The 20,559-nt window shown below is 51.3% G+C and overlaps 1 protein-coding gene across 7 annotated transcripts in view; it reads right to left on the reverse strand.

Moving 5' to 3' along the window:
* Positions 1 to 20,559, reverse strand: part of Nfatc2 (nuclear factor of activated T cells 2) — a 122,318-nt gene that overhangs the window by 67,673 nt on the left and 34,086 nt on the right. For all 7 annotated transcript variants that reach the window (XM_034495783.2, XM_034495786.2, XM_034495781.2 and 4 more), the window contains exon 3: positions 19,111 to 19,282. In XM_034495783.2, the coding sequence (XP_034351674.1) occupies positions 19,111 to 19,282 (172 nt within the window). The remainder of the gene's footprint in view (positions 1 to 19,110; positions 19,283 to 20,559) is intronic.

Consider the following 20,559-nt stretch of genomic DNA (forward strand, 5'->3'; position numbering starts at 1 on the left):
GCTGGACCAAGAATTCTGACTCATTTTTACCACAGGAGAGAAAGAAAGAAAGAAAGAAAGAAAGAAAGAAAGAAAGAAAGAAAGAAAGAAAGAAAGAAAGAAAGAAAGAGACGTGATATAACTTTCTGTACTCTATTTTGGGATTTTTTAAGATCCAATTTCTTGGGTTGCAGAGGGTGGGTTTTTGGAGGGCTCTGCACAAGGCACAGGTCTCTGGAGCTGGCTAGACAGGGCTGAGACGCTTGTGTGCTTGTGTCGCAGACCTGGCAAGGCGGGGCCACTGGAAGATCAACAGATCACATCAGCCTGAAACAAGGAGCTAGTTCTTATAAGGCCCTGTGGCCTGGCATTCATTCACCAGGGATGGAGGCTGGGGGCTGGCCGGTGTGAGTCACCACTCCACTGGAGGCAGCTCAGTTCATTCACTCCTTCCTCCATTCAGCAGAGACCTGCACAGGGGGGAAAGAACCGCTGCCCTGCAGGGTGATTCACACAAGTTTTGGGATGAAAAGTACTTTGGTCTGCTTAATGCTAAGATTCATGCTCCTCTGTGGCCAGGGAAGTCCATGGCTAAGGGGCTGTCAAGTCCCTAACCCCCTGCCCAAGGTGACCACAAGGTGAGACAGGTAAAGGGCTTGCTTTCCACAAGAACCCACTCCTTAGAAATCTGCACGGACGGCGGGATGGAGCCCTTCACCAAAGCATTATTTTGCAACAATGTACCATCGAAGATTCTGTGTTCTGCATGGAGCTTCAAGGAACACATTGAAGCCATGGCAGCTGGGAACAGTGGAGTATCACAACTCCGTTTAGGGTCTGCCAGGGCATCTCATCATTGGGGACTGATCACCCTCTTTGTGGGGCACAGGCCCAAGCTTGGCAGCAGCATGGGCTTCTTAATACATCAGATGCCAATGAGCCTTCCCCAACTACGCTAAAATATCTCAAGATGCTGCCAATGTCCTTTGGGGCACAAAGTCATGCTAGTGAGAGCTAATATGTGAAGAAGAAGACTCTGTTGGAGCAACAGCCCTGGCCCATTGGCAGGCAGAGCCCTTGTGCTACATGGCCTACCTTCTCCTGGACTTGGTCACCTGACCACTGTCCTATCCTGCACAGGCTCCACTGTGAATCTCTCTGCCTCTTTCCATGCCTCCTTACTCACGCCTCCAGAGGGATCCTCTTCAAGTCCGTGAGAGCATATGGTTCCCTACTTAAAACTGGCCAGAAGGCCATCTGGTGACTAGAGAACCAATTCGTTTCCCATGCTCTGTGGAACCGTGCGAGCGCTGCCTCTCTCCTCAGCTCTTCCAACCCTTGTTCCTTCCTCATCCCTTCCAAAAGCCAGACATATGCATCTCTCAGCTAAAACATCCTTGCTCCCCTGCCTCAGGGCCTTTGCACCTACCATGCATCTGGAAGATGCCTGCCTGGACCCACCTCAGTTAGATTTCTTGTAATCATTCAAATACCTCCCTAAATGGGCACATCCCCAAATGGGACTCTCCTAAGAGCCCCAAGAGAAATGTTTTCTAAAATTCTGCATGAACATATACTTCTCCTCATCATAAGAAAATCTGCAAAGCAACTCAGGTATCTAACTGGTTCTTGGAGCGCCAACCTCAAGAGACTCCATCTTTATGCTGTGTTTCCTCAGCCTGGCTCCACCTGCAAAGCAGAGATAAGAACTCTTTCCTGTGTGGGTTTTATAAAAAGAGGAGGCCAGGGCTCGGCTTTGTTTCTTCTTTGATTAGCGCACTGTGGTAGCCAGGGAGAGACTGTTCTCACTACAGAGAAAGCAGGGGTTAGGGATGTACTCCTACACATAGTCCCCTCACCAGGGTCTTTCTCCAAACCTGCCCTTCTGCATGTTTACCACCGTCTTCTCTAGACCCCGAGTCTAAGAAAGGCCTTACAACTGTACCTTCAATATTACCCACTGTGCTAGCTGCCACCACCTCTAATTCATGAAGCCAATGAGATCTTAGCAGACACGGGTAGGTGGCTTGTCAAAGGGTTCCTAAGTGGAAGCTGACCAAGTTGGGGAGTGGAACCCTTTATACTATCTCACTTCCAGTGCTTGGAATGTAAGTGTGATGGCCACAGCTACAGCAGCTGCAGCTGTTTTGGTCCCATGAGGTGACCATTGATAGAACCAGATTCCTGGCGACATCACATTCCCTAGCTCCATATCACACACTTGCTATGTAGTTTGGGGTGTCTAGCCAGCTGTTATTTGGGGTTTATCGTTGATGCAGCCAAATGGAAGCCCAACTGAATGCTCCATCTCCATGGTGACATGTCCTCCAGGCTGGGGAAGTTTCCTACTTAAAGTCATCTAAGGTGCACAGAGAGAACAGATGCTTGAAGGTTTGTAGTCTCTGTATAGACCACGGGTGCCAGTGCATCTCTGCCCACAAAGGGTTTTTAGTTTCATTTTGCTTTTGATTTTGAGAAAGGGTCTCACATAGCCCAAGCCAGCCTCAAACTCACTATGTAGCCAAGGCTCACTTTGAAAATCCTCCTGCCTCTACCTCCCAAGTGCTATGTCTACAGGTCTATGGAGCACCATGTCTAGTTCCTGCAGTGTCCAATAGAACCCAGGGCCTTGAGAATGCTAGACCAGGTCTCTACCAACTGAGCCACAAGCCCACAAAGGTCTTCTTTAAACTTCTCTCTCTAAAAAGCCAGACCTGAGAGTCCACCAGGACACTGCCATAAACAGTATCGAATGCTCGTGCCCAGACCCAGAGTGAGAACTGACACTCACCCCCACCCCGCACCCCAATCCTTGCCATCTCACAGAACTTTCCCCTGAGGGTGGGAAGTGGGGAGAAGGCGGCTGTCTGACCCTCACGGGGGTGATGATGGCGCTCACTGGAAATAAAATCCCTGCTTACTTTCTGTCTGGTTTCCGAATTGCTTTTTCCTGGTCCTACGGTGCCAGCCCTGGCAGCTTTGCGATGATTTAAAATTCAAGGCAACTAATGTTTGCTGAGCAGTGTCTCGCCAGCAGCAGGGCCACGCTGGGGAAAAATGTGTACAACGGTGGGGGCGGGGTCTATAATTAACCATAATAACAGCAGCGGCTGCCGCGTACGGAGGGCCTGGTGAAGCCTGCAGGCTGTCAACCCACTGGGTCCTCACAGCAGCCCCAAAGGGACACTATTAATTTATACGAGGAGAGACTGAACCACAGAGAAGATGGACAGTTCACTCAAGATCACACAACTGGGAAGACAATGACCAGACGTGGGACCAGACAAGCACAGCTCCATAGCCCATTCGCAAGCAGCCAGGACCTCGATCCCCAGATGTCAGTCAGTCCCCGGCCACGACTGTGCTCTTTTACCAGGGTATTAATGATTTAATCATTAACATTTGTTTTCCTATCTTTACTTGCAAAAATTATTTAAAAAGAAACCTTCTGTTGCCACTGGGAACAGGACAACCATCACAAATCGAAGACAATCACAAAACAGAGGTACCAGGGCCAGTGAAATGGCCCAGCAGGTAAAGGAGCTTGTAGCCAAGCCTGAAGACTTGAGTTCAAACCCCAGGACTCACATGGTAGAAGGAGAGAACCCCCTCCTAAAAACTGCCCTCTGATCTCCACAGGAGGCATGTGTGCACTCCCACAAGCATACATACATACGCATGTGTGCACAAAATGAACAAACACATTTTTTAAAGCAATGACAAAGGTGTCATTGATTATGATGGGTAAAAATGTTGACTGACACATTAGCTAACATTGGCTCTAGACAGTTCGTAGAATACCAAGTGCATCCATCTGGGAAGGTGCTACATTTGAGTGTATCTGGGGTTGTGGAGCTGCACCCAGTGAGCAATGCACACAGTGGGAGCTGCACACAGTGGGAACTGCACCTAGTGGGAGCTGTACCTGGTGGGAGCTGCACATAGTGGGAGCTGCACACAGTGGGAACTGCACACAGTGGGAGCTGTACCTGGTGGGAGCTGCACACAGTGGGAGCTGCAAACGGTGGGAGCAGCATATAGTGGGAGCTGTGCACGGTGGAACTGCACCTGGTGGGAGCTGCTCATGGTGGGAGCTGCGCATGGTGGGAGCTGAACACAGTGGGAGCTGCGCAGGGTAGGAGCTGCGCAGGGTGGAGCTGTACACAGTGGGAGGTGCACATAGTGGGGGCTGCACACAGTGGGAGGTGCACATAGTGGGGGCTGCACACAGTGGGAACTGCACATAGCAGTAAGCCACTGTTCTGGAGGCCAGCAGATCATCACCAGGAGAGTTAAGAAACCTGCCCAGCTTACCCCACACTGGGGTGCTCAGCAAATCAGCCCAGAGAGCTAGACAGCTCTGCCACTGAGCTGTGACTGCAAGAGGGAACACACAACCACCATGGACTGGGAGGAGGGATAAGAGCGGCTGGAAGAGAAACCTGCCTGACAGAACAGTTAATGTACTTTTCAGAAATTGGTGCTGGCACTCCTCCCAGGCTGTCTGTCTGTCTTCCCTGCTTCAGGGTGTGCCCATGGGGTGAACACTGGGGGTTGTGGCAGGGGAAGGGCTGAGATGTGGAAGAGCTTACCCAGTCCCGTGGGGCTTGTTTCCAACTAGGAGTCATTTCCCTGCATGGTTCCCAGTACTAGGTTAGAAGAGCTGAGCAGAAGGATTGCTGCAAGTTCAAGGACAGCCTGAACCTAACTGACACACTCTCCAGCACAAAGACCCTGTCTAAACAGAAAGGAGGCTACTGTTTACCAAGTGACCTGGGCCAGTGCTCCTTATGGTCCCCACCTCCAGGAGCCCCGGCCTGGCTCTAACCCCCCCTCACTCATCCCTCTGTGCAGACACGGATCTGTGATAGGTCCTCATCCCTGAGCACGGGATACCTGCACAATGAGCGGGTGCATGTGCGTGAGCGAGCCCTGGCGTGTGGCAGGCTCCGGAGACACAGTCATCCATCACCCTTCTCGTTGAAATGTGGGAAAACAAACGACAGACCCAGGCTGGCCCCTGTTAACGAGAACCAAACACAAAGCCCAGCGCAGAGCCTTCCTCTCCCGTGTTTCCCTTTTTCCTTTTCCGGTCTGGAACCAGCCAGAGGCCAAGATATGGGGTTGTGGTAGCAGAGGGTTTCAAAGGCACCGCTGGAGGCAGCAGCACCCAGAGCCCAAGGGCCGGGCCAGCCTTGCTTGCTCGGAAGAGCTTTAAACTCTCTAACACGCAATCCAGGGAGGAAGCGCCTGGCCAGAGGGCGATCAGCTTCCTTAGGAGACTTGCTTTCAACTGGTTCCAAGTGGCATCCGCACTGACAGCCGCCTGTCAAGGCCAGGGAGAGCCTTTCATGTCCCCGTATCCCCATCCTCCAAGGTGCCTTGTGAGCACGGCATAGTAGCATCCGTGCTGGCATTGGCAGCTGGCTCTCTGGTCCCAGTGGGTGTGAACTGCTGGGCCTCTGGTAACCCACAGGATTTCTGTAAAGTCACTGAGCTCCTCTGTCCCCAGCTTTGTCACCAGAAGAGAGCCTAATGGGAGCAGAACTCACGCCACATGCAAACCCCAACTGCAAAACAGAGAGACACAGGCTGCAGGCCTGGGAGGTCATGCAGGTTTTCGAGCTGCATTGCACACAAGTCGGATGAGAAGCATGCTGTTCTGTTTGCAGGGTAGCCAGGATTCAGGGCACCTGTGTAGGCAAGGCTTGTGGGACGAATGCCAACACACAGTAGGTGCTCAATATATGTCCTCCTGAGAGTAATTACTACTCTTACTCCTCATGGGCCACAAGTGAGTTTGGAATGAGAGTTACATCCAAGGTGTGAATTGGTAATAATTCAGAGAAAAGCCTTTGACCTTGCAGATGTGGACCTGAGAGTGTTTTGGGTGTATGGGGGTGGGGTGCGGGGAGGGCTGTGGTATTCCTCATGTCATCTCTGGTGAAAGGCCTCTCGACACTCCAGGTACTCTCTATCCTGTGAGGACATGCCACTGCCGGAGCCTCTTCCCAGGCTGTGCAGAGGCATGGTCACCAGGCCCCATTCTACCATCAACCAGAAGGCTGTCCAGGCTGCTTCTCCAGGGGCCAGAGTGATGGAAACAGGACAGCCCTGCTCGTGAGCTATCCTGTCACCCATGCTGACCTCAGCCCCAGAACCCCACGCAGGAATCTCCCCACTGCCCTAGCTGGTAGGAGGTTAGCATAGAGTGGACCCAAGACACGCTGCCTCCAGCTGTTGACACTGTTAGGCCTGAGATTCGTATGGCTAGAAAATACCAGCCACACACTGGGCTGTGAGAATATGGGATAACATTACCTGGTGGACTGTGGGGACAGTTAGCAGGGACAGCTCCTAGAGAGAGTTCCAAGGACTCAGGTATTCTCCTCCCCAGGACTATCATAAATTTATACCCCCTTCAAACCATCAACGTCCCTCAATGTACCCATCGGCCTTGCTGTAGGCCCTGGTATTTTGACATAGAAGAAGCTCAAGGTCACTGGGTAGTGGTGGCTCACGCCTTTAATCTAAGCACTTGGGAGGCAGAGGCAGGTGGATTTCTGAGTTTGAGGCCAGCCTGGTCTACAGAGTGAGTTCCAGGACAGCCAGAGCTATACAGAGAAACCCTGTCTCAAGAAGAAGAAGAAGAAGAAGAAGGAGAAGGAGAAGGAGAAGGAGAAGGAGAAGGAGAAGGAGAAGGAGAAGGAGAAGGAGAAGGAGAAGGAGAAGGAGAAGGAGAAGGAGAAGGAGAAGGAGAAGGAGAAGATGAAGAAGCTGTTCAAGGTCATTGCTGCCTTCACCTCAAGAATGAGCCCCATGCTACACGTGTCATTTCTGCCACAGTCCAGAGAGGCCGAGGGAGCTGCCCAAGGCACCTAGCACAAGGGAGCAACAAGCAGTCCGGCTGCTCAAGGCAAGTCAGGTGTGGTTACCGCTGCAGCTCCTCCTGCATGCTCAACTTGGCCATTTTCTCTTTCCTGGCGGTGGAAATCAACCCCTAGAAGTCACTCCCTCTGCTGTTAACTTGTTCACTAAACTACCCACGTGACCTCCCTCACCCCATCTCTGCTTCAAGTAACCCGCAAGCTCCCTATGTGCAGCTGACCCTTGGTAAAGCCTTGTCTGACTAAACAAATGTTGCTGGCCAGCCTGGCCAGAGATGGGAAGACCGTGGCGTGGAGAGCGGGTAGCATCACTGTCCTCTGCAGTTTGGATGGAGTTTGAGACAGGATAAAGAAACATCACTAAGAAGCATCACTCCAGCCCAGCTCTGATGGGGATGTGAGCTTCTCAAGTCAGGATCCACAGCCGGGTCCCAAACCAATCAAAGCAACTTGCTCCCTGGCTGCTACATTTAACAAGTGACAGCATTCTATAGACCATTTCCACACCCAAGGTAAAAGGTTGTACACGCAGGCCAAGCCTGCCCTCACCAAGAGAACTGACAAACCCACCAGAAATAGATCCAAATAGAAAAGGCATCAGAGAACAAAAGCAACACAGTGTGCACATACAGGAGGATTGCTTTGGGATTGCTCAGGTTTCTCTTTTGTCTTGGGTTTTTTTGAAATACACTATCAACTATGTAGCCCAGACAGGCCTCAGACTCACAGCAATCCTCCTGCCTGAGCCTCCCATGTACTAGATCAGAGTTGAGCACCTCATCCCAACACAATACGAGGCTGTAATTTTTCCTCCCCTTTCTACTGAAAGTCTCTGACCTAGCCCTTGATCCTTCTTCTTGGTTCCTGCTCAGCAGTCCACTGTCACATTCCCTAGGGACAGTCACTGTGTCCAGCTTCAACTCATTCTGCCCTATGCTCGCAAAGGAAAAGAGGGGAGTGGGGAGGAGGGGTGCCTCAGAACAGGAAGGGGAGATGAGATGGGGCAGCCTGTTCACTAGGCACAATGAACAAGCCTGCTCCCTTGTTCAGCGCCAGGCCTGGGACCCCAACCCGAGCCCAGCCCTAAAAGCATTAGTTCAAAGTTAAAGTTAGCCACACGCAACATCGAAGCCCTGAGGGGAACTCGGAGCTCAAAGACAATGCTCCCTTTGACTGTGAACCGCAGGGGAACACCCAAGGCATACTTCTCGATTAAAAAAGGAAAGTGAAAAAGATTTTTCTTCCTCTTCTTCATCTTATAAAACTAACTTGTGCTTAGCCCATGAAGTCACAACTTTGTTAGCCTCGGGCCAGACCAAGGCACACTGGCCACAGAGACAAGGGCCCCCGAGAAGCCAGGCTAGAGCCTGGTGAACTGACATGCCCCCATGAATCATTGCAGCTTCCTTCCTCTGCTTCCCTCAGCACAGGAAAGCCAGCCTGCCTCACACGCCTAGCACCCAACACCCAGGGCATGGGGCATCTGAGAGACTGAGGCAAACAGGGCTTCCCAGGGCCCCCTAAGCGACAAGGGGGACCTTCAGATTGTGCCTCACATAGCCGATTAAATGCCTATGGTGTGACAAGTGGCCGGATGATGGGTGTATGGGGGCAGAACTAGAGGGATAGAGGAAGGGCCAGACTGTAAAGTGACACAAGCAAAGACACAGAGGGTGACAAGGAAGCTGCTGACAGAGGCAGCAGATGAGGCATCCACTAGATGGCACATACAAGGAGCTGGGCACATGTCTCTGTCTCCACATCCAGTGCCTGCTGGTTGGGTGGTAACCTGAAGTTGCACAGTAGCTGAGCAAAGGCTGAGTGACTGGATCCCTCATCCACACACACCAAAGCACACACTATTTTGTGCCTCTTAAGTAGTTACATTGCATGGTTACTATAGCCTGTCTCTACCTTTGTGCCAACCTCCTGTCCAGGAGGCACAAGCCAGAGCACTGTTTTAACGCTTCACTGGAGAGCCCCTTGCTGCTGGGAACTTGGCTCTTCCAGTGTCTTATTTAAAAAAAAAAAAAAAATCTCTGAAGTGTCACAGCAAAACTCCTAAATCACCCCCCAAGCAAGCAGTGTCCTCAGAGCCTTCAAGATGAGTGTAGCAATTACCTGATCCCTCCACTCCAATTCTACCTAAATGTCACCTCGGCAGGAAGTTGCCAGGAAGCACCCTTACAACCCCCTGCAGCCCCTCCCACCCTTCTCTGTTCCTTTCTCTTTTGACTCCCTGACAGACTGTAGATTGTACATCTCCTTCCATCAGAAGTGAAGGTCTAGTCAATCCATCATCCCTATCTCCTCGTTCTACGGAGGATGAGACCAGGCATCCTTCAGGCTCTGAAGGGTCACCGCTGTCTCTGTCAACAGCACTCACCCCTTGCCATTACAATAACAAAGCCATAATAGGTGTTATTTAAACGAGGGGATGCCACTGTGTGCTAATATAACTACTTGGAAAGGCAAGTGGGGACCCACACTTGGCTACATGATTTGAAGACTTCTCTGCAGAAGGACAAACCTCAGGTGTTGACGTGCACTGGAGTACTTGGGGCCATAGGCTGTGTCTCAGGCAGCCCCCAGCTCTACCACATTCTCAGGGCAAGCCTGAGCCACACCCATTGTGGGCATAAGGAGTATCTAGCACAGGGCTGGGGACATGTCCAGGACATAATCAACCTGGGAGCAGAAGCTGCCAAGAAAACAATCCTTGCCCTGCACAATGACCAGTTGGTACACTGCGCCCACACACCGCACCAGGGTAACCCCATATCCCTGTACCACTTCCTGATGAACAAAGGGGTACAGAACTGTGGCTGAGCAGGTGTCTAAGAGTGGCTTAGTTGGCATGGCTTGGCCTGGGGACAGGCAGAGGCAAGGTTTCCTGAATGATTTTGATGCAGGTTTCTGATGTGGCCTTCGTCAGGTGACATGATGCTTTCTCATGGCTATCAGATGGGAATGTGCGATTCCAGCAGAGGCCCAGGAGTCCAGGGGAGTGTGAAGCCTCTGGGATTCCAGCTAAGTCTGTTAGATACCCCAGGGCTGTCTCTGATGATGATGGTGGGGACCACAAAGTCAACCTCAGGACAGGGGATGCTCTAGAAGGTGGCAGCCAAGGCCTCTGACAGAGGAGGCAGCCACCCTAGTTGCGGGGGAGGCTCTGTCCTGTGTAGTACCTTGGTGCCTGGATTCTCACCAGAGCTGTGCCGTTCCTCCCTGAAGGGAACCACTATAGCCTGTGATTGGTACTGTGGGAAGCTAAGCTGGCTCTCTCCAATGAGTTGTTGGGGAAACTGAGGCCACAAGAGGTCTGTTTCTTCTCATCACACCGTAGAGGGGTGGGTGGGATCTAGGCAAGCCCCACATGTGTTGAGGCACAGGCCTATGGTTACCATTTGAACTTGGGACAGCCTGTATCTAATAGTATCTATTAGGGAGGTAGGACTTCAGAGCCAAGCACGAGCTGTGTAGATTCCCTGTGTTCTTTTCCAGGCCTAGACATGCTAGGAGCACCCAGCCACCCACACCCGGGAGCCTGCATCGCCCTGAGACTCAGTATTGTCCCACTGTGCTTTTATCAACTTGGTGCAAACCTAGACATCCCTGGGAAGAGGGACTCTAGAGAAAATGTCCCCCTCAGATTAGCCTCTGGGCATGCTCGTCTGTAGGACATTTTCTTGATTGATGATGGATGTGGGAGGGGCCAGCTCGATGTGTGAGCTTCCCACCTTCACCCCTGGGAAGGCGGCCCTGAGTTAGAGCAGGCTGAGCAAAGTCAGGGAACAAGGCAGTAAGCAGAGTTGCTTCACAGCCTCTGCTTCAGAGGCTGTCCCCAAATCCCTGCCCCGAGCCCCTTCAACGAGGAATCATCATCTCTGAAATGAGATAACCCTCCCCCCACACTCCAAGCTGGTTTCGGCTGGTGTTTTTATCCCAGCGGTAGAAACCTACCTAAGACACCTGGGAGCAGCCTCTGGCCGTGCCATCAACACTGGCAGAGCAGGAAGCAGCATCAGAGAGATAACAGCCTCCATCCAGCCTGCACCCCAACAACCTGGCAAGGTCAGATTTTGACTGAAATGGACTAGTTTCTTTATTGAACTTTTCAAATACTGAAGCCGTTGGAGCCACCTGGAAAACTACCCCTCCCTGCAGCTTTACAGATTTCCATTTTTTCTTTATGACCCAAGAAGTTAGGTTCTCGGGCTTCTGAGCTAGACCACTCAGGGATTGTCTTATAGCTCACCCACTCCCTGTGTGACCTTAGGCATGTTGCCTAACCCTCTCTGTACCATCAAGTCCTGCCTAGAAATACCAAGAGGCTTCTACCCATCTTCACAGGAGAAGGTCTATGAGAAATGCCCAGCCTCACTGGTCAAACGTCATCCCCTCCCCCCACAGTATCATCAAATACCCCAAGAAAGCTGGGGCAAAGCAGAGACCTAAGCCCAGGAAGGCATGCGTGAACATCTGGGAAAGAGACGTCAGTAGCCTTTGACAGTTAGGATGGGTATTCTGCAACCTTTCGTGTTTTCCTGTGTACATGAGGGCTGGGGACAGAGCCTAGTGACACCATTACTAATCACACCGGAGGCCCCAGGTTCAAGCTCCAAACCAATAAAACAGGGAGACAAGGAACATGTATACATATGTGCATGGTTACATAGAAAACATTCATTCATGTGTGTGCACACGTGTCTACAAATATAGAGGAATCACAAATAGGTTTGCAGATACGTGCACACATTTGCATGGTTACATATGAAACATGCCATTTCTCCCCGTGGACACGCTCAGGATTCCTTCTCACCCACACACCGGCTGTGGTGTGACCTAGAGCCAAAGTGCCCAACAGGCAAGATTCAACTCTAACCTCAGGCTCCCCAGTGGAGAAGGCATGCCCCCTGACGGCCACAGTTAGGTTCCTGTCTGAGGCCTAGGATGGTGACGGCAGTGTCAAGACACCATTTGGGAACAAGGGTGGCAGGGGTACCACAGAGCACAAGCTGAGCACATAACTGCCACTGGTCTCACATCTGTGTTACGGTGAGTCACAGGCATCCCGGCGCAGGGTGGGGAGAGAACTCTAAACCACCTTGTGAAAGCCAGGACTCGTAGCTTTATCCTGGAAGGATGCCACGGAGGGATGCTGAGGAGCACCTCAGGGTGCCCTACATGCTCCTGTACTATGCCATGTTCATTCATTTAATCTCTGCAGGGACATTGATTGTGAGGACAGCGTCAGTGTCACCCCAAGAAGACCAGTGTCAACAGAGAGGGCACCGACTCCTGGGAGCTCCCACATCCTCACCGGTAAACAGAGCCAATGACAGCTTCTGGGCGGGGGTGCGGCATAGACAGGGCGCTTGTCAGCGAGGGTGAGGCCTTGGCCCAGCCTGCTATTCCAGATAAGATGCTCCACGGGGAAGTCCCTCTGAGCTCTACAGATTTCTTTAGTACCAGAGAAGAGATGGCAACCCTGCCCGAGCCAATGCACAGACACAAACCCACTAGGGTCCCCCGGGGGCCCAAACGAACCATCTTTGACATTCATGACTGTCCTAGAACCCCTGAGAAGCCATCACTTCCACTGACCCGCCCAACTTCACTGTCTAGTTAATAAGAGTTGTTGACAGAGCTGGCGCCACCCAAGTCAGCTTGGAGACTCACTCATGGTACCATTAGGAAATGCTGCCTCTTCAACCCAGGCCTCAGCCGCATACCCACGAAACCCACGGAGCATCTGGAGGCTCGCAAAGGCAAGCTGAGGACAAGAGAGATAGATTTGCAGATAGAGTCACTATGCTTTCTCTCTCTTGCTCTCTCTCTCTCTCTCTCTCTCTCTCTCTCTCTCTCTCTCTGTGTGTGTGTGTGTGTGTGTGTGTGTGTGTGTGTGTGTGTGTGTGTGTGTGTGTGTGTTTTCTGGGCACCTGAGTATATAGGTGTACACTCCAATGTGTACAAATGCAAAGGCCACCGAAGGATAACAGGGCTTTTCCTCCATCACTTGCCATCCTGAGAGAACCTTGTAGTAAATTGGAAGCTCACTGCTTGCCTGGGCTGACTGGACAGCAAGCTCTCAGGATCCTTTTGTCCCTGTTCACCAAGCGGATGCTACGGGTATACACAGCTATCTCCAGTGTTTTACATGGGTGCTGGGGATATGGACTCAGGTCTTTGTGTCTCTAGACAAATGGTCTTTCTTGCCACTGTGCCATCTCCCTAGCCAATAGTCACTCTCTTTGGAAGGACTACTTAACCAGAGGCTCCTTTCCCACAGGCTCCCCAGGGGTTCTCACATGGGGAAAAACAGAGACAAGGGCAGAGCCTGACACACAACTCCTGGTACAGTGCCCACTATACAGCCAGAAGGGCACCTCTGTTAGCTGTTGCAAAAGAACCTTTTAGAAATCTGCTCCAACTCATTCATGTCAGCCCCTACAACTGGAGGTCCCACAGGTAACCGGAGGCCACCCCATGTTTCTCTTCTGTGCCTAGGTCATTTCAGAGCCATCTGGGAGCAGCAGACATCACCACATGGATGGACAGGACAGGTAAGGAGATCGACAAAACCCAAGTCAAAGCCAGTGCTGGAGCTCTGGGCTTCCCTTCCTTTCCCTTCACTTCTTGCTACACCTATTAACTGGGGTTGAGTCTCCTAATTCTGGTGAGTGTGGAATCTGATTGTGTATGCAACCAGAAACAGCCAGGCACAGAGGGCCAGCAGCGTACGGAAGAGCCCAGCTGTGTCCATGGCCCTGTCTCACTGAATCCGAGGCTCATAGATTCCACTAGTCAGCAAGCCTCAGGGACTCTCCAGTCTCTGGCATCCCAGCTCTGACACTGAGATGCATGCGCAACCACCCTGTTTCCCTGTGGAAACTAGAGATCAACTCAGGTCTTACAGAGCAAACACTTTACCAATGAGACGCCTTCCAGCCTTCACCAGTCTGTGTGTGTGTGTGTGTGTGTGTGTGTGTGTGTGTGTGTGTGCGCGCGCACATGCTATGGTACTGAGAACCAAACGGCCTCCCATCCTCTAGGCAAGCCCTCTAACACTGAACTGCATCCCAGCCCCACATCCTGATAGCTCCTGACAAGAAAAAATAAGTCTAAAAGATGACCCCCTCGTAAGCTACACCTAATACGCCAGAGCCAGCAAGAGCCAGCACCCCTCGCCCCACATACCCTGCCCCCTTTCTTCTCCCATTTAACAGCACAGCCCTGGGTTTATGATCCCTCGTGCCCAAGTCCAGCCATCACCACAGCCTGGGTGACATCAGGCAAGTTGCTTCAGTGCTGTGCCCCAGTTTTGTAGTCTGTAAAATGAGCATAGTAACCCTACCACCTATGCTCCAGGGTGTCGCCACAATCTAAATAGGTCACCGAGGGAAGCTCGTCTCATAGTGACTGTCACTCTTAGGATAACATAAGTGCTCACCAAGAGCCTGAGAACGTGCCTGCTCTCTCCCTCTGGGAAACAATGAGTTCTCCAGCATGCTGGAAGCCTCTCCGCTCTGCCTAGACCTGAAGGGACCGAGGACACTTGAGCTTCTGAGAGAGGCTCCAGACAGAGCTCTCCTTTCTGGGTGTTTTTTGGGGGAGGAGCCGAGTACACACACACATACACACACACACACACACACACACACACGGTCCCACCACACCACCTTGGTGTCTCACCTGAGATCATCCTGGGGCCACCACGGACACAGCAGCCCCCAGGCAGGTCACACAACTACAGGTGGCCCTAAGCTTGGGTTGTGTGCTCAGTAATTTTTATTAAACTGTTAATGCCACAAGGGGCCAGGTACAGAGGAGAGGAGAGGAGAGGAGAGGAGAGGAGAGGAGAGGAGAGGAGAGGAGAGGAGAGGAGAGGAGAGGAGAGGAGAGGAGAGGAGAGGAGAGAGGTCAGGACTTGGGGGCAACTTCTCCTAACAGGGACCCCGAATTCACACACCGATCCACCCTACCTCTCTCCATCTTTATCTTCTGATAAATGGGTTGGTTCGAGTCACATATGAGGTACTTCCCACATACACTGGAAACAAAGGAGTCTGCGTGAGGTGGAGGGATGTCATCGCCTTCCACGGTCGCCCGAGAGCCAAACACAGGGATCTCAGCTACAGTTAGCCCAACCAGGAAAACATGCCACAGGGTGCATGTGGAGGTCACAGGACAGCTTTTAGAAGTCACTCCTCTCCTTCCTACATGTGGGTCTAAGGGATGGAACTCAGTTTATCAAGCTTGGCTGCCTGCACCCATCTGTCGAGCCATCTTACCAGCCCTAACTTTTCTTTTTATTGGGTTTGATATTGGGTCATCTCTGTCGGGACAGAGACCAAGGAACTTATGAACAAATAGTCCCCAGCCACCACAGGACACACGCCCCTCCCCCAGACTCTTCTGAAGTCTGAGCCAGGGGAGCCTATCCCCTGACCCTCCCCCACCCAGCTGAGCCCACCTTATTCCCCGACCCTATACCCAGGGCCCCATGAGCCTCTACAGATGTCAGTACAGATGTTGGGGTTCTACTCCAACAAATGACCATCAGCAAGACCCACTTCCTATCACACAGCTGAAAAGGAAACCGGAAGTCCTGAGCTCACAAACTTATCAGAGAAGACCACACACGTGGGGCTGCCTGAGGGGCGCTAGTCCTTAACCTCACCAGGAAAGGGACCTCAGCTGGCTTTTCTCCCTTCTGCACAGTCTTAGAGTGAATGACTGGCTGGAATTCAAGAGGTCATCCTGGAGGCCTCTAGCAGTCTTCTGAAAGCCTGCTGCCTGAGATGAGAGGACAGCCAGGGTCATGCCTCTGTGACAAAGTCCTGGGAGAGCCCCATGCTTCCTCCAGAACTCTTGAATCTAGATCCTACAGGTGTGCTGAGATTACAGATGTGCACGGCCACGCCCCATTTGGTAGTGCTGAGGATGGAGCCCAGAGCGTCGTGCCCGGAAGGTGAGCAATCTCCCAAAGCAGCCACGTCCCCGGCCACAAAGAACCCCATTAAAATCTGCTTCCCATGCTAAAACTTGGAGTGTCCCACATTTTATTTTACAGCAAGCAGAGTCTGTCCGATAAGATTTTAAATTATAATCCACCTAGTGTCTTTTGAAGCAACAGGCCAGAAGAGGGATGTGAACCAATAGTCTTCCTCCGAACTCAACATCCAGCCCCTCCCTTTCGGAACTTTCCATGGCCCAGCCCTAAATGACTGGTGGAAAGGCCCCACTGAGAGCTAGAGCTCGCTCTGTCTCTCTCCGAATCTGTCACTATAAAGTCTACTCTCGTTTCTGAGGCCAAGCTGAGCCCAGCTTCTCACAGGGCTTCCCAGTCACAGGCCTCAGTGCAGTGGTGGCATGACCCTCTGGTCAGTCAGTCAGAATCCTCACGGGGAGCAGGACTTGGGCTCCAATGAGCTGGCAAGAGGGTCAGAGGCAGGACAGTTGTAAAGAGAGAATAGGTGGGAGGCATGGGCACCAGAGAGAGGGAAGTTAGGAGCTGTCCGTGGACGACAAGGGAGGCCCAAAAGCAACTGTTACTCTGTTGTTAAACAACAATGACTCTGAACAAGTTTCGAGACCTCACCCTGATAAAAATGGAATGGGTCTCATGTGTGGGAAGCGCTTCCGAAACACTCATCACTGTGCTAACTGTAAAATCTAGCTGTTGGGTTCCTGTCATCCTGAGACCCCAGAACCTTGCCTGGTCCTCAGTAGGTATCCAAGAAACAAGTATTAAGGGACCAGTGACTGAAAACAGTTGATACACCAAGACACACAGAGCCCTTTGAAGGAGTCTCCCCATCCCCTTCCTCTTGCTCCATCCACACGGACAGCGGGAGCCTGAGTTCTGTGTCCTCTTCCTCATCCATCCAGCAACCCTCCCTCACATCCCTCACATACCAGTTACACCACCCTCTTTCTGCTCCTCTAAAGTGCTCTTCCTCCTCAGATTCTGTGTACAAGTTGCACCCTGCCCCCACTCCAATGTCCCATATCCTCAGCCCCAGCCCCTTCCTCAAATAACTCCACTGACCTCTGCCCCAGCCACATCCACACCTGTTTCACAGGCCCAAATCGTCAGGAACTTTTCCTTCCTATCTCTTGACACAGTTAATCCATCTACCGCCTCCAGACCCATCACTGTCTCCCCATCACAAAGGAGGCACAAAGACTCCTTCCCGACTCTTCCTGGATGCAGAGCCAGGCCCAGCAGATGGCACAGATGTAGGGTAAGCCCCACAAATTAATCCACAGCTGCATGGACCATACGAAGCCATTCCCAGGCCCTTGCTTTCCAGAAGGCATGCAGGAGTTACCCTCCAGTCTCCCTCTCCCCCACTTAACCCCGCCTCACCTCCCCTCTTCTATACTCAGACGCTGCCTCTGGCACTCCCTTATTCCTCACCTGCCTTTAGTGAGCTTCTCTATCAGGACCCAGTCTCCCAGCAACCTAAAGGCCAGGATCCCCTCCTCAAGCAACTAAGCCTTGCCAATAATAACAATTTTTTTTCTTTTTACCAAAAGTAGTCTTAAGGGATGTTAAAATGGCAGGTCACTGAGCAGCCCTCCTGCCACAGAGACTCAAAACTAAACTAACAGTCACAAAGCCATCGACTGTGGTCCTGAGGGCAGGGATGCCCATGTGTCAGGTCAGTGCGTGTTTGCTTCCCTTCCATGCCTGGGGCTCGAGATCAACCAGGGTGGAGCCCCCTGAGCCAACAGGATAGCCTTCAGCCTCTCTGAAGCTGGAATCCATGGGAGTGACATCAAAGAGGAGGCAGTTTCTTAGGAGCCTTGGCCAAGGGCTGAGCAAGCAAAGAAGGCAGCCATGATGGGGACAGCAGGGGACTTAAGAGGCTGCAAGCAGAACAGGGCTGACACCCTCTAGCTCACCGGAGTGGTGCTGACCTACCAATCCTCCAGAAGTGAGGCTTTGGAGTCAGGGCATCATCAATCAGTATTTCCCTACTCACTTAGGACCCCAAAACCAGTGCTCACCAAGATCCACCAGGATCAGACTGCCCAGGGTGTGCTCCAGGCAGTGAGAAGCAACTGAGGCTTCCCACAGATGCCCCCTAACCAACCAGCTATACAGTCAGCTGGCATGTGCTCAAGGTGGCCAGCCAGTACTTGGGCTGACTGCCACGAGAGAAAGACAATAAAGTCGCACGTACACTGCCCTGTATATCAGCCCCACATCAGAGCAGAAGTAACAACCACAAGATACACACAGGGGAGGAGGTGAGGCTCAGGCTCTGGGAAAGGGACCTGGTTCTAAGGCTGCCAGGTCGGAGAGCAGGCTGTGCCAGGGTTTTCTATTTTTCCCCTTCTCCTTGGCATATCTTAATTGTACAGAACAATGGGCTTCATTCCGGTTTTGTTAGACCCAGGTAGTAAATGCTTAGATCACAGTGACAAGAGTCCAGAACTAGGGGAATACGCCCAGTGCACTTGGGGAGAATTTTAGGGTTTGGAGATGGTTTGTCTTCTGGTCTCTACTCCTGTACTCCTGGTTGGTAATTTCTAAGGAAGCTTCTTCTTTCTTTTCTATTTTTTGGGGGTCAGGGGTGGCGAATACAGCATCTCTCTACGTAGCCTTGACTGGCCTGGAACTTACAATCCCCCTCAAAGATGCTTATAAATGCCGTGTCCAGGTCCCTACCATATCCTAGCTCCACTGTAAAATAGATACAAATAAACAGTTACAATGTATAGAAGGATTCTGCCTAATTGAGCTGTGTGGGTTCACACAGCCAGAACTTAGACTTCTATCCATAACTTCCTAGCTAACCAGACTATACAATTTAAAGAATGTTTCGATTCAACTATTTTGGAGGAGGAAAAAAAAATCACACTTCTTCACCTACTTCTACAAATTTCAGGTTTACTCACAAAGCCATAAAGGACAATGTCAGAAAAAAAAAAAAAAGTGAGCAGAAAGGCTCGTTGCTATGACAACTCAGTCAAATTCTAGCAATCTCTCCAACACAAAGAAAAAGCAGGACTGTTTTCCCCATGAACATCACGGCTCCTCATCCTGCCCTGGAGACATCCCCCACCCCCAGAATTCAATTCTACGTTAAGCTCTTGACTATCATATCAGGCTTCTCTCTCTCCAAGGAGCAAAAGCTGAGATATCTTCAGTCTCACAAACAGCAGCAAGGAGAGTGAATCTCCTGGTGACAAGCATAGGGTACAGATGGAAGAGATTTTGAGTCCATACCTGCACCACAGGGTGTCCTCCTGTCGGGGCTTTGACGGCGCCACGGCTGCCCTCTGTCTCGTAGTGGGCCCGGTGATGGGGCTTGGGCTGGACCTCAATCCGCAGCTCATAGGAGCCCGACTGATTGGAGAGTGGCCACTCGAGTGGTGGGAGGGATGCAGTCACAGGGATGCTGTGGTAAGAGAAAACCCGGCCATGAGGACATCAAACCAAATCAGTCTGTCTTTACACTAAACATAAATGGTCCCTTTTCTGAAAACTGTACGCAGGAGATAAAAGAATAAAATGCTTAGTGTTGAGAGGGTACAAATGGCCCAGACATGGTAGAGGAGCTCTTTCCAAGGCAAAGGGCCTCCCTTTGCTTTCATCTTCATCTTGATGAAGACAGTGTAGCTGGTGCCATGGGGGATGAAGCTAATTTCATTATGTGTTGGTTCCTCCATGTTTCCAATGGCTGTGGTGGCTTCTCCTCTAAAAATTGTGAAGAACCCAATCTTGACCTCTCAAAACATCCCTCTGTCAAAACCTTTCCTTTTCCAGAGGGCAAGGGTGAGAGGTGAGTGCAGGAAAGCTTCAGTGGCAGCTGGGAGCATGTCACTACCTCACCGGGGACGTAAGTACTTTACCACTCTTGGGCACAGTCTCCTACAGTCAGATAGCAAAGAGACCAGGTGATAACTGAGAGGCTCTCAATGTCTGACTGTCTTGATTGGCAGTGCATTTGGGAGTGAGCTCGTGTCTAGTCATAACCACTGAGTGATGGGCCACTGAGTGATGGGCCTAGAAGCACGGAGGGGAATCTAGCTCAGGTATGGATGGACCAAACTACGTGAACCCCATGTGAGGTGTAAAGGGAAGATCAACACCATGACGAGAGTCCCATACCCACGTGCGAGTCCCTGCCCTAACACCTACTCCCCTGTGACTTTGAGCAGATGCCTGCAACTCTCTAGGTCCCAGCTTCCTTAGTTGTGAAGTGGCCACACTGAAATCCTATGAGGAACTTAGCATCAAGGTAATCAATAACCATCAGCACTAATGGTTTTCCTTGGAAGATGCACACACATGTGTCTGGCACACACATATACACACACCACACACACATGCACACCACCTGTACATGGGCACACATATACATGGGACACACATATACCCACACCAAACACATTCTTATGCATACAGGTACATGCTCACATACACCACACATATACGCATACATGGAGAGCCACATCACATACATGTACAAGGACATACACATATAACACAGAAACATATACATGCATGTGCATGTATATATACACATAACACACATACATGTACATGACACAAATATACACACACCACACATACATGTATGTGTATGTGTGCATACACATGTACAAGGACATATATATACACACCACACACATACACACGTTCATACACACATGCATCTGTACATATACATAC

The sequence above is a fragment of the Arvicanthis niloticus genome, chromosome 2 (genome assembly GCF_011762505.2).
Source record: "Arvicanthis niloticus isolate mArvNil1 chromosome 2, mArvNil1.pat.X, whole genome shotgun sequence".
Lineage (NCBI taxonomy): Eukaryota > Metazoa > Chordata > Mammalia > Rodentia > Muridae > Arvicanthis > Arvicanthis niloticus.